This window comes from Dipodomys merriami, unplaced genomic scaffold, assembly GCF_024711535.1.
Source record: "Dipodomys merriami isolate MVZ:Mamm:240054 unplaced genomic scaffold, mDipMer1.0.p SCAF_7, whole genome shotgun sequence".
Lineage (NCBI taxonomy): Eukaryota > Metazoa > Chordata > Mammalia > Rodentia > Heteromyidae > Dipodomys > Dipodomys merriami.
In genome coordinates, this window is record NW_027206290.1 from 69,180,061 (window position 1) to 69,194,093 (window position 14,033).

The 14,033-nt window shown below is 44.1% G+C and overlaps 2 protein-coding genes across 2 annotated transcripts; both read right to left on the reverse strand.

The window, feature by feature from the left end:
* Window positions 1-4,693: 4,693 nt before the first annotated feature.
* Window positions 4,694-6,327, reverse strand: LOC138816852 (beta-defensin 119-like). The gene is made up of 2 exons (XM_070006992.1): window positions 6,188-6,327; window positions 4,694-4,946 (listed from the first exon to the last, which is right to left on the reverse strand). Exons 1-2 carry the CDS (start codon window positions 6,243-6,245, stop codon window positions 4,741-4,743), a joined length of 264 nt encoding a protein of 87 aa, XP_069863093.1. The 5' UTR covers window positions 6,246-6,327; the 3' UTR covers window positions 4,694-4,740.
* Window positions 4,862-13,637, reverse strand: LOC138816853 (beta-defensin 121-like). Its single transcript, XM_070006993.1, has 3 exons — window positions 13,510-13,637; window positions 12,357-12,635; window positions 4,862-4,946 (listed from the first exon to the last, which is right to left on the reverse strand). The coding sequence occupies exons 1-2, from the start codon at window positions 13,565-13,567 to the stop codon at window positions 12,496-12,498; spliced, it is 198 nt and encodes a 65-aa protein (XP_069863094.1). The 5' UTR covers window positions 13,568-13,637; the 3' UTR covers window positions 4,862-4,946; window positions 12,357-12,495.
* Window positions 13,638-14,033: the final 396 nt, after the last annotated feature.

A 14,033-nucleotide genomic window follows, 5' to 3' on the forward strand; every position in this document is an offset into this window, starting at 1 on the left:
TACCTCCCATATAAAAATATCTTCCCACCCTGACTCCTTTGAAAGAGGCCCATCCACATAACTACCACGGGCTTCCTTATTACCCATTTCTAACCTTGCTCTTTTCATGTCCCTCAGCATCCATCCAACCCATTTCCACTCTCTGTGAGAGCCATACCTTAGGTGATCCTCCCTTCTACCGGAAGAATGCCCCTAATCATTTTCAGATTGACCTCTACATCGGGATACAATGGAACATTTCTGTCTGTCTAGCACCTGCATATTAGGCTGACCACTTCAAAAATCTGACTTTGTTCTCTCCCCTCCCTCACTAGCTAGACATAAGAACTTCTCATGATACATTTAGTATGGGATGAAGGATATGGGTGCCATAAGTGACTGAGGATCAACCTCTCCGGCCTGTGCAGTTCTAGTCTTGGACAGACCATTTCCACCTAACATGGGAAGGCTTCTTCACAATTCTGTTATTATTCAAGGAGTTTAGATGATGCTCAACATGTGATGGGAAATTTGGGCCTAATGAATTTATTGTTTTCAGGCTTGTCTACTATTCTTGATAATTTTGATATCCTCATCTTTGTCTCTAGCCTGAAGTCTTCGCTGGCCTTAATTCATGGTGCCTTCTTTTTCCTTGTGCATTTTGTGATTTGGGATTCTGATCTGTGCATTTTTCTTGGAATTTCTTCTCAATAAATTGGTTCATTTGTAAGTTAAAATATACTACTCACCAGAGTATATCAAATAGACAGATGATCTATCCTTCTACGCACAACTGAGGAGCCGTCCCTCTCTGTAGTTCCATTTTCTTTTATTGGTACCAGGGTACCTCGCAGTTGCTAGGCAGTTATTCCACTGATGAACTACACCTCCAGCCCATTCATCCATGAGTATGTTCACGTGTGTTCCAGGCTTAGTAAAGAAAAAAAAGGGATTGGGGCTGGGAAGGTGGTTCAGTGGTATAGTGCTTGCCTTGCATGAATGAGGCTGCGGGTTCGATTCCTCAGCACCACATAAGCAGAAAAAAATGGAAGTTGCGCTATGGCTTAAGTGGTAGAGCACTAGCCTTAAGCTGAAGAGCTGAGGGACAGTGTCCAGGCCTAGAGTTCAGGCCCCATGACCGACAAAAAAAAAAAAAAGCGGGGGGGATTGTGGCACTAGCCTGTCCATTGATTCTATTCTAGTCTTGAAACAATAAATTAGGATTTTTATGGTTTAAAAAAAAGGCTGAAAACTGGGCACCAGTGGCTCATGCCTATAATCTTAAGCTACTTAGGAGACTGAGATCTGAGGCTCACAGTTCAAAGCCAGCCAGGGCAGGAAAGTTCGTGAGACTCTTAACTCCAGTTAACCACCAGAAAACCAGAAGTGGCGCTGTGGCTCAAGTGGTAGAACGCTAGCCTCGAGAGAAAAAGCACAGGGACAGCACCCAGGTCCTGAGTTCAAGCTCTATAACTGACCAAAAAGAAAAAAGAAAGAAAGACAAAACCCACTGTTCTCTTTTTGTGATTTCCATGGATGAAAATCAGATGAGTGTATGCATGTTAATGAGGGTGGCTGACAGCAGGTTCCCCAGAGAGTTTGAAGATAGTGATCACCAGCATTCAAGATATTTGGGGGCCAGTGGGTCTCATAAGACTAATTAGTATCTTCATCTTTGCTTAAAAAGCGTATCCTCAAGTAGCATGGATGATGATTTGTGCAACAGAAGTAGGGCTCTTCATTTCATCCTTTCTCCAAGAAGGGTTCTAACAGGCTGAAGGCGCACTGGCTGAGTGCAGAGGCGCCAGGCCAAGAGCACCTCCGTGACGGGTCACTGAGGCAGAGTGCAGTGGCACGCACTGGAGCACGGTGACCCTGGCCCTAATCCAAGATCATGATGCAGAGATAGCTATACTTAAGCAGGTCACTCATGAATGTAATGCTTAGCTTGTGGTTGTCTGCCTTGTTTTAGAATAAGGAACTTATCTAAGCATCATGAGTTATGACCAAAAATCACTGCCTTTCCTACTTACATCATGCTGGATAATAGTGTAGCTAGGGGCCTTTGCCCTGTGAGATGAAATATCCCCTGGTCCCCCCACTTTGATTTTTCTTGAGACTATCTTTGTGTCTTTGTCATACAACTCTATGCCCCTTCTAGGTATCTAAATGTCCTGCCACTGTTGAATACAGCAGTTGCCCATGTATCAAAGGATATAATGTCTCCCTGGCCAGGAAAAGAACAAGAATAATAATTCATTTCCTCTCAGCCAAGCTATAGATCTGACTAGACAAGGAGCATAGTTTAAAACTTCGTGAGGCTGGGCATTCATGCCTGTAATCTTAGCTGAGACCTGAGGATTGTGGTTCAAAGCCAGCCTGGACAGAAAAGTCCCCAGGAGACTCTTATCTCCATTTTAGCCACTCACAAACCAGAAGTGGAGCTGTGACTCAAGTGATAGAGTGCTAGCCTTGAGCACAAAGGGGCTCAGGGACAGCACCCAGGACCTGGGTTCAAGCCTCACACCTGACCCCCCAAAAAAAGAAGAATGCAACACCACTCAAGCACTACAGAAAAATAAGTTCACTGCATATATAAGACTATATCCAGAAGTTATATGCTATAAACTGCAGCATTCTGATAAAAGGCAATATTGTAAGATTTAAATAAACAAAGAGACATTGAATGTTTTCATTTTGTAAGATGTAACTAGCAATCATGTCAATTCTCCTCAGGTTGATACACACATATAACACAATTCCTGTAAGACTCTCAGCAAAACTTCTTGTAGGTATAGACAATATTATTTTATTATCTTATCTGAGAAGAAATTTGCAAAAAAAAATAAAGAATAGTTAAGATAAATTTGAAAAAGATAAAACTTGGAAAAATCATTGTACCAGACTTCAAGATTTATTATCAAGTGATAGTAATCAAGACTGTGTGTATATAAATGGTATGCAAATGGTATATAAATGAAGGGGAAAATGGAACAGGGAAATTAGAGATAGCTCCACACTTGAACAGATGTATCTATCTGTCTATCTATCTATCTATCTATCTATCTATCTATCTATCTATCTATCTATCTATCTATCTTTTGGTACTTGGGTTTGAATTGAGGGCTTTATGCTTTCTAAGCAGGAATTCTACCTGGAGCCATATCTCCCAGCGCTTTTTGCTTTAGTTGTTTTTGAGGTAGTTTTGCTTCCTCCCTCTTCCCAGAGCTGCCCTGGACTGTGATTCTCCTATTTACACTTCTTACCATAGCTAGGATGGCAGATGTTTCCTACTATGCTTTCCTTTTTCTGTTGAGATGAGGGTCTCATGAACTCCTGGGCTTGACTGGAATCTCGAGCCTCCTGATCTCAGTTTCCTGAGTAGCTGGGAGGACAGATGGGTGTCACCACGCCCAGCTTTTCTGGATTGAGAGGAGAACCTTACTGACTTTTTGTCTGGGCTTTCTTCAAACTGTGGTCCTCCTGATCTTTGCCTTCCTGAGTAGCCAGGATTATAGGCATGAGCGCTGCACCAGGCCTAAACCATTTTATTTTGCTAGGTTACCCCTTTCTTGGTATTTTGGTAGAGAGAGCAGACATTTTTTAAATACACACATTTGTGCATTTGTGTTTCCAGATTAGCAGCTCCCCAATTCAACCTGGGATAGATAAGGCAAAAACAAACCCACGAGAAGTGTTGCTGTGGTTCAAGTGGCAGAGCGCTAGCCTTGAGCAAAAAGAGCTCAAGGACAGTGCCCAGGCCCTGAGTTCAAGCCCCAGGACTGGCATGCACACACACACACACACACACACACACACACACACACACACACACACACACACACACACACACACACACACAAATTAAACTATCAGCTGGGCGCCGGTGGCTCACATCTATAATCCTAGCTACTCAGGAGGCTGAGATCTGAGGATTTCGGTTCAAAGCCAGACCGTCCGTGAGACTTTTATCTCCAATAAATCACTCAGAAAACTGGAGTGGCACAGTGGCTCAAGCACTAGCCTTGAGCTGAAGAGCTTAGGGACAGTACCCAGACCCAGAGTTCAAGCCCCACAACTGACAAAAAAACAAAAAAGATTAAACTATCAATTTATACAACTTAAACAGATCTCAAGAATATAATGTTGAAGTTAAAAACTAAGCCCTCAAAAGTCACATGTGATTATTAATACAGCCCTCTTAAAATGGAACAGTCATAGAGATGGGGCAGGGGACATAGCCTAGTGGCAGAATACATGCTTAGAATGTGTAAGGTTTGGGGCTGGGAAGGTGGCTCAGTGGTAGAGCGCTTCCCTTGCATGCCTGAGACCCTGGGTTCGATTCCTCAGCACCACATAAGCAAAAATTTAAAACCCGGAAGTGACACTGTGGCTCAAGTGGTAGAGCGCTAGCCTTGAGCTGAAGAGCTGAGGGACAGCACCTAGGCCCAGAGTTCAGGCCCCACGACTGGACCCCAAAAAAAAAAAAAAAGAATGTGTAAGGTTTTTGTCCTTAGCACTAAAGATGGGTAGGTAGGTAGATCAATAGGTAGACAGACTGTCAGACAGAAAAGTGGTTAAACACAATGACAGGATAAAGAAGGAAATAAAGGAGTATCCGAAGTTTTACAGCTCTTAAACCCATCCTGCCATCTCCCCACCCCAAGAAGGAGGCCATTTGGATATCTTTCTTTATGATTGATAGACATAAGAAGCCAGTTTGTTTGCTTTAATGAAAAGGTACGAATGCCTAAGTGTTTTCTATCCATGGATTCTTTTTCTCTTCTTCTTCTGGGCTGTGGTGGGCATCTGCGGAGTGGTCCAATTGAGGACTCCATGGATTGTTATCGGCTGGATTGTTAGGTAACGACTGGGGACGCAGCACCGCTTACGATTTGCACAGCGTATGACACTGTCTTCGGTATCCTTGCACACCAGCCGGCAGTGTCCATCCTTCCAACATTGTGCTGCAGGTATGGGAACAACCACGGAGCAAATGTTAGTATCACCCAAGTGGAGAGACAAGAAGAGGCAGGGGAGGTGCAGGAGGACAGGGGAAAGCAGAGAAACGGAGGGAGGGAGAGGGAGAGAGAGAAAGAGAGGGAGGGAACAAGGGAGCGAGGGAGAGAGTGGGGGAGGGAGCAAGAGAGCACGCAGCAGTGAATAATGAGAAGAAACCTTGAAGAAGAGAGAACTGAATTGACTGCTCTAAGTTACCAACACAGAGGTTCCAGGGAGAGATTTTTGGACATTTCTCCCTCCTGTCTCCCTGGCCCCCAACTTCCCATTCACTATGTGGGGCTCAAGTGGTGCTCACAAAGGTCCCACCTATTGGAGTGGGAATAAAAATAATTGAAAAAGGACAATGTGCACCTGTCACTGTGGGAGTGGGGGAGGTTTGCTGTCCATACAACAGACCTAGCACGTTCTTGATGACCCTGGAACAGAAACCCGCCAAGTCTCCTCTCCAGTCTCAACCCAGTCTCCAGTCCTCCTTCACCTTGTAATACCCAATGCAAGGTCGAAACCCAGTCTGCCCCCAGCCTTACCACATTCGAGCCGGCTTGAGCCTCAACTCCAAACCTAACCCAAATTGAATCAAGTCACCAACTGCAGTTCCCAGCTGTCTCTCAGCATCAAACTGCACACAAGCATCGTCAGACCCCCGACTCAAAGTCTCAACCCAAGCACAGCCCTTTAACTTTGCAGGCCCCCAGGAAATCCCAGGTCCCCATCTCCAGCTCATCTTCTTCCCTCTATACACCAACCTCAAGAGGCTCCCCCATCTCTTCAGCCTGATCTCCTAATAAGTTCCTTTCTCAAGTTTATTTACAAATTTCTCCTCGGACAAGGCAATAGAATAATCTTGTCTACATCTGCAAACGGTTGTGCTGAGGAGTCTCACAGGCATTGTGTTCAACGTATGTAAGGCTCCTCTATCCAATCCTTTGCCCCTAAGTCTACTCCTAAGCTCCCACCACCATGCTATGAAGTACCAGAAGCTTCAAACATTGAATTATCCCCATCCCATCACTTAGCAAAAGGGATCAGGGAAAGATACCAATGTGGCAGGGTCTTGGAGAAGCCTCCCAAGGTTGTGTGAAATGACAGAGTTGGATGCTGCCTAATGAGAGGGAAGTGGAAGGAAATAAGGGAAAGGGAAGAAGCCCTGCTCTAGGATTCAGACTCTTGAGGGAGGCCAATTTACCTGACACCACTGGTTCCCTGGCCAGAAGGATGGCAAGAAGCAAGAAAAGAAGCTTCATGGCTGGCTGCACTCAGGAGAAGGTAGCAGCTGTGCTACCAGGGTAAAAACAGACAGTCCTAAGGAGAAGATGAGACTCCTTTTATCAGCAGGACCGTGAGCAGTCAAATAGAACAGAAGGGCATTGCTATGAGGTAACCTGGGCCCAAAGACAACAAGTAGCAGATGTCTTAGCATGGTACAAGATGAACATGTTGGAGAATGGCCAGCACCCATGCCAGAAGTGCCGCTCCCTCCTGGTGTGGATATGGGGAAATTACAGCCATGCTGTACTATTCACAGGAGCAAAGTACTAGAATCAGCCTGAATGCCCTTCATAGATATGTATTAACTAGTACCTATAACATCACCTGGGGCATGGAGATATTAATTCATCTGTCTTAACAACTATTACTCTAAAAGAACAAGGATTCCAAGAGATAAATGTTGATGTCTTTCTTTATCCTTCCTTCCTTCCTCTCTCCTTCCCTCCCTTCTTCCCTCCTTCCCTTCTTTCTTTCCTCTCTTCCTTTCTTTTTGGTGGTATTGTGGTTTGAACTCAGCACCTCACATTTGCTAGATAGACATTTTATCACTTGAGCCATGCCTCCAGAGAAGCATTCGTTTCTTTTCTATGTAAAGGTCTTAATCTGCAGCTAAGTATAGCAGCGTCATGTGATTCTATGCTGAGGGTCCTTTTGGCTTGATGCTCCGCCATCTTCAACAGTCGCTTCACCTGATGATGCAAGCGCTGCTTCCGTTCCAGCCATTAAGTCCTTGTTCCAGCCATCAGGGAAAGGGAGAGAAGAAACTTAGCACAGTACCTTTCCCTTTAAGAGCACCAATCAGAAGTTGCATGTGTCATTTTTTCACTCCAGTACATTGGCCAGAGCTCACTCTGACTCAACCTACCTGCAAGGTATGCTGGAAATATTTCCTTTATTCTGATCATGGCTAAAAGTCAGGGCTTGCTTTATTAACAGAGACAGGACAGACACTAGGGGAGAGCTGGTAATCTATTATGCCTGGCTTTAATAGACACTTGTATAGGTAATAAATAATATTACTCATTTTAGTAAATAATTATAGACAAATGACTTGCTACATGAAAATACTAGTGGAAACACTTCAAGATATTGACATGGAATGATTCTCTGAATAGGACTCCAATAGCTCAGGAAATAAGAGCAAGATTGACATATGGGATTACATCAAATTAAAAAGCTCTGCAGAGTTCGGGGTGGGTAACTCATATCTGTAATTCTAGCTACTCAGGAGGCTGAGATCTGAGGATCACAATTCAAAGCCAGCCTGGGTAGGAAAGTCCATGAAACTCTTCAATTAGCCACCAAAAAGCTGGAAGTGGAGCTGTGGCTTCAATGATAGAATACTAGCCTTGAGAAAAAAAAAAGAAAAAGAAAAGCTCAGGAACAGTACCCAAGTCCAGAGTTCAAGTCCCAGGACCAGCACATAAACACACACACACACACACACACACACACACACACACACACACACTGTACAGCAAAAGAAATTATTAAGAGAATGTACAGAGTGAAAGAAAAGCTATACCACGTATTCATCTGACAAAGAATTAATATCCAGAATATATGAAGAGTTCAAAAATCAAACACCAAATGATCAAATTAATAAATGAGCAAATGAACTGCACAGACAGTTCTCAAAAGAGTATGTTCAACATCTTTAGCCATAAAGAAATGCAAACAAGCCAGGCATCAGTGGCTCTCACCTGTAATCCTAGCTACTCAGGAGGCTGAGAACTGAGGATCGCGGTTCTAAGCCAGCCCGGGCAGCCCAGGCAGGAAACTCCATGAGACTCTTATCTCCAAAACACCACTCAGAAAACCAGAAGTGGCACTGTGGCTCAAGTGGTAGACTGTTCATCTTGAGCTGAAGAACTGAGGGATAGTGCCCGGCCTAGTTCAAGCCCCATGACTGACAAAAAAAAAAAAAAAAAGCAAAAGAAAGAATGAAAGAAATGCAAATAAAAATTGTATTGAGATTCCATTTCACCCCAGTCAAAAAGGAACGTAAGTCAGCATACATAGAGATACCTGCACAACCATGTTTATTGTAGCACTACTCACAAGACCCCAGCCCAGGGAGAGGGAGAGAGAAGGGGGAAGGGAAAAGAGAAGAGAGAGGGGGAAAGGGAGATGGGAGAGAGAGGGAGAGGGGGAGAGGGAGATGGGGAAGGAACTAAGCTTGGGTCAGAGTGCCAGCTTGGCTCAGGATTGCTGTGTAGTGCCTGTGAGTCCTGCCAGGCCAGGAATGGATTTGAGTCTCAGACTTTCTAATGTCTCCCACACAGGTACAATCTGGCCTGGCCAGTTCTGAAGACCAGGCACCACCTACTCCTTCAAATATGTGCGGTAGAGGATGTGGGAATGGTGGCCTGGATCTCTTTCAGAAGACTAAAAAGGAATGAGCACAAAATCTAAAGAAAACTGGAGGAATCTGGTACTTAGAAGTCTAGAAAAGTGTTTCAGCCCAGTGCCAGCAGCTCACCCCTGCAATCCTAGCTACTCAGGAGGCTGAGATCTGAGGATCATGGTTCGAAGACAGCCCAGGCAGGAAAGTCTATGAGACTCTATTTTCCAATAAACTACCTTAAAAGCCAGAAGTGGAGCTGTGGCTCGAGTGGGAGAGCGCCAAGCCTAGAGCAAAAGATGCACAAGGTCAGCACCCAGGCTTTGAGCCCAAGTCTCAGGACCAGAAAAAGAAATCCTTTCAACGAGGTGGTCCCTATGTCATATACTTGCTCAGAATTAATAGGAGGAAAATAAAGGTGCTTCCTTTGGGATTGGCAATATCAGGGATAGCTGGAAACTTTGTTTTTCATCGGTATGGGGGGGGGTGAGTTTGAACTCAGGGCTTTGTACCTACTTGGCTTGCTTTGCTGTGCAAGTGCCCTACTACTTAAGCTACTCCTCCAGCCCCTTTATTTTGGCGATTGGTGTCTCGTGGACTTTTCTGCCTGACTGACTTTAAACTGTGATCCTTTGGATCTCAATGTCCTGTGTAGCCAGGATTACAGAAGTGAAGCACTGGGCACCCCAGCTGATAGTTAGTAGGTGATCTTTACTGAGGAAGTTTAAATGGTCAAATCCAAACGGAGTTAAAACAAATGAGAATTTTTTAATAGCTAAAGAAGTTTTTTCTTTGGAGAATTTCAAAGACATGGGTTATTTTCCAGTAGGGAATGTGGGATTAAGGAACAATTGAAGAGGAGAGGGGTTGGAGCATTTTGTATGATGGAAATGATCTGGTGGGGAGAGGATAATGAGGAGAATAACTACAGAGGAGTTCTTAGGGACAGGAGATAAAATGTACAAAGTCAAGGAGTTGACTTCTGGAGGAATCAGGAAGACAGGGCCAGGGACAAGAGGGTATAGACAGTAGAGAGGAGATAGAACATTTCCAATGGCATCTATTTTCTTGTAAGTTGAGGCAAGGAGGGAGATAGTGACAGAATATTGGAGAAATCTGGAGCTAGTTATTTCAGGAAGTGAAAACAATCAAGCATTTAAAGATTAAATAGACTAGATGCCTTGGCTCACACCTGTAATCCTAGCTACTCAGGAGGCTGAGATCTGAGGGCCACAGTTCAAAGCCAGGCTGGGCAGGAAAGTCCATGAGACTCTCATCTCCAATTAACCACCAGAAAACTGAAAGTAGCCATGGCTCAAAGTGGTAGAGTGCTAGCCTTGAGCAAAAGAGCTCATGGATAGTGCCCAGGACCTGAATTCAGGCTCCATGACAGAGAGACAGAGAGACAGAGAGACAGAGAGACAGAGAGACAGAGAGAGAGAGAGAGAGAGAGAGAGAGAGAGAGAGAGAGAGAGAGAGAGAGAGAGAGAGAAGAGGGGAGATGGGAAATTATTTGGGCAGTGTTAAGTCATATTTGAGATGAGGCCCTAAATTTCCAGTGAAGTTAGTAAGGTCTGTTGGATCATTTTCTCCAAAAAGAATCAACTGTTACATGTAGTCAGATGGAGAGGGTCAGCTTATGATTGCATTCTACCATGGTTAGGAAGCCACTTCCGGCTTTTTTCTTTTTGCTTATGTGGTGCTGAGGAATCGAACGCAGGACCTCATGCAAGCAAGACAAGCGCTCTATCACTGAGCCATATTCCTAGCCCCGAAATGGATAGTGTTTAGACTGAACTGGGCGTGAAGAATGTCTGTCACAGAAATACTCCATGATATCCAAACTGAAAAGGGCAGGTCAGAAATAAAGTCAGTGAAAAGATGTGGAAGGAATTGTTTTCTTTTCATTTTAAGAATGGTTATCTCTGGGAAGTAAGCATTATTTTACCAGCAGAGCCTTTTTTTTTTTTTGCCAGTCCTGGAGCTTGAACTCTGGGCCTGGGCACTGTCCCTGAGCTCCTTTGGCTCAAGGCTAGCACTCTACTACTTGAGCCACAGCACCACTTCTGGCTTTTTCCATTTATGTGGTACTGAGGAATCAAACCCAGGGCTTCATGCATGCTAGGCAAGCACTCTACCACTAAGCCCCACACATTTTTTTGCTAGTCTTGGGGTTTGAACTTAGGGCATGGGCACTGTCCCTGAGCTTCTTTTGCTCAAGGCTAACACTGTACCACTTGAGCCACAATGCCACTTCTGGCTTTTTCTGTTTATGTAGTACTGAGAAATCAAACCCCACAGCTTCATATATGCTACCATTAAGCCACATTCCCAGCCCTGCAGCACCATTATAAAAGGAGAAAATTAAGAAGTGAGTTTAACCTAGATTCAACTCCTATCAGTCAAATCCCAAATGTGTAATGGACTCAGTTCTGGGCACTTTCCTGTAATTTCCATGACTCCATTTGTGTAGGCTAGATTCTTATTGAGAGATGAGCAAGTAGAACAGAGAGTGTTACCTGGGTCATGTAACTGACCCTTGTGTGATCAAGGGTTGGAACCTAGACCTCTGACCTTGAACTCAATGTTCTTCCTTGATGATGATGATGATGTATGTGATTCTCAGATCCTGAGTCTGGAGTTTTTCATCAAGGAGGTCAGGTCAGGGAGATTGAGCCAAATCACCAGGCAGACTTCAGGTATAAGACACCCTTATGAAAAGGCAGAATAGGTGACAAGTGACTCTAAATGACACTTTCTGACCCAGAATAACAAATGAAGCTCTTTCTGGCTAGTCTGACAAGTTTTAAATGTTGTAGTTATTACTTAAGACCATGACCAAAATCTTGGAACTAAAAGTGGGGGGGAAATCTCAGTTGTGGATTTGTTCTGAGAAAGAACTATTGCACAGTTTGATATACTATGGGCCCCAATCAGAAGGAAAAGAAAAAAGATGAAGCAAGGATTCATACAGAGCCTGGTCAATCTCTCTCCAACAAGACAAAACAGTAGAATAATCCTGGGATCCCTAACAGGACAGGAACTGCATATATGACCAAGAGGTCCTTGAAGCTTTGTTGTGAAAGTAGAGAAAAGCGGAGGGCTAAGAATTAATTCTTGTGTTTGTCACAGATTCTTGCTCAACTTTTTTTTTTGTCAGTCATGGGGCTTGAACTCTGGGCCTGAGTGCTGTCCCTCAGCAATTCAGCTCAAGGCTAGCACTCTACCACTTGAGCCACAACGCCACTTACAGTTTTCTGGTGGTTTATTGGAGATAAGAGTCTCACGGACTTTGCTGCCTGGGCTGGCTTTAAACCGTGATCTTCAGATCTCAGCCTCCTGAGTAGCTAGGATTACAGGTCTGAGCCACTGGCGCCCAGCTCTTGCTCATCTTTTTGACTCCCCTAAAATATCCAGAGACTGGAACCCATGCCTTCCCTCAGGCTTCCTTCTCTAGAATGTAAAGAAGAATTGTACAATAAAATAGCCACTAAGCACCAGGCATTAGTGGCTCACACCCATAATCCCAGCTATTCAAATGAATATCCCATTCTATTCAAATGAATAGAATACACATTTCTTATTTATTATTCCCTTGGACCAATGAGGGACCAGTCAGATAGCTATACAAGGAGGTTATTACCACTTCCTAGTCCATCCTGTCCTCTATCACACACACACACACACACACACACACACACACACACACACACACACACACGTGTTGTCCATCTTTATTTACCTTTTTTTTAAGTACAATTAGGTAGAATCACCAGACAGGAAAACCCGGGGATGGTGTAATAAGACTGAGGAATCCAATAATATGGTGGAGACTCAGATTTGGAAGAGAGATATCAAGCTGTAGACATTTGTCTTCTATTTCAGTTTTCCTTATGCAGCTGCGCAGGAACATACTTGGGGTTCACACAGCATTTATTCCCATCTTGGCATAATATATAGAATACTTCTGTCTCTTTACATGTTTGTCTGCACTTGCCTGATGAACCCCAGCACTGTGTGCCTGAAAATAAAAGGGAAGAATGGATAAACATTAGTCCTGAAAGCAAAAGCAAAGGGCTGGGGAAGGGAAAGGCCAAGTCCCAGTAGAGAAGAGAACAGTAAGGTGGAGAGAAATCCCTATCAAGTATCCCTGGGTTAAGGGAAATTATAGACCATTAAGCTTTCTTTATCCACTGGTGGGCCCAGTTCCATCTCCCACCAGGAAATTTCTCCTCCTTGGACAGTGTGTTTGAGCAAAGCAAGAGGGCCCCGCCTCTGTCCAGGGGTCCAGCTCTCCATATTATAGGGTACCTAGTTACCCATTATCAATTAGTCACATTTGCTCTTTGGTACCCACACTGGCTGTGTTGGTGAAAGGGAACAAGACTCTGAAATAAACCCATGTAAATATTTGTAAGTTCTCTGGGGCCTGTGTAAACCTCCCATGAATGTCACCCACTCCTCCTCCACAGCATTCAGGGACTGTTTGCTGGCCTGAATCCATCAATGAAATCAGAAACATCTTTCCTGAGGAGGTGACCACTTCTGTTAGAATTCTGGAGATTATTTTCATGGTGGCAACAAACAGACTAAAAGTCAAATCCTCCAAAGGGATTATTTTTTAAGTCACCATATTCTGTACACTACACATCCAACTGTCTTCATATCCCACCCCTCCATGTTCAGAGAGAGATGGTCAGAAGAGTCAAGTGATGGGCACGGGGAAGATCCATTGCTATAGAATTAAAACTTCCCTTGAGTAACAACCATCCCAAGGTCTCCATGCACTTCTGCCTGCCACACTATTCTCCCAGCCTCCATGGTTCTTGTCCAAAGTTCCCTGAACAGGTGTTCATTTCCCTGACCCATACCCCTTTGGGAAAGATCCTGGTTACCTTCATTGGCCTGGGCCAGGAGCAAGGTAACAGTCAAAACCAGGAGAAGTTGCTTCATGAGTGATGAGAGCTCAAAGAAGAATAGGAGGCTTCTGAACTAGCAGTGCAGTCCAAGGCCTCCATTCCGGACTGTCTAGACAGGTATTTAAGGCCTCAAGGAACATGGCTGTCGAGATCAGTGAACCATAAAGAGAACAGTCATTTGAGATAAGGCAGGCAGACAAGTCATCAACCACATTTATTGTGGAGTGCTAGATGAAGGGAAGGAAGGAGGACATTTCCTGTTCTTGTGAAAAAGAGAGAAATCGAGTAAGATAGAATAGGAGTGATAATTCTGTGTGTCTTGGGTTGTTTCCAGCAATATGAACATCATAAGATGTTCCATAGGTTGGTGGGTAATGGTAAGGATAAAAAAAGAAGAGCAAAAGCAGAGGGAAATACCTCGATAACTTTGTGACCACCAGGGAAGCATTATGGAGTGAAGGAACAGGAAAATCACAACTCTCACTTTCTTTAAAATATAA

What these genes read in the sequence shown, in the direction of transcription:
- LOC138816852 (XM_070006992.1), bottom strand. Translation starts at nt 6,245, where the DNA reads ATGAAGCTTCTTTTCTTGCTTCTTGCCATCCTTCTGGCCAGGGAACCA. An exon ending in CAGGGAACCAGTGGTGTCAG is followed by an intron (nt 4,947 to 6,187) that starts GTAAATTGGCCT and finishes CCATACCTGCAG; the next exon opens with CACAATGTTGGAAGGATGGA.
- LOC138816853 (XM_070006993.1), bottom strand. Translation starts at nt 13,567, where the DNA reads ATGAAGCAACTTCTCCTGGTTTTGACTGTTACCTTGCTCCTGGCCCAG. An exon ending in CCTGGCCCAGGCCAATGAAG is followed by an intron (nt 12,636 to 13,509) that starts GTAACCAGGATC and finishes TTTTATTTTCAG; the next exon opens with GCACACAGTGCTGGGGTTCA.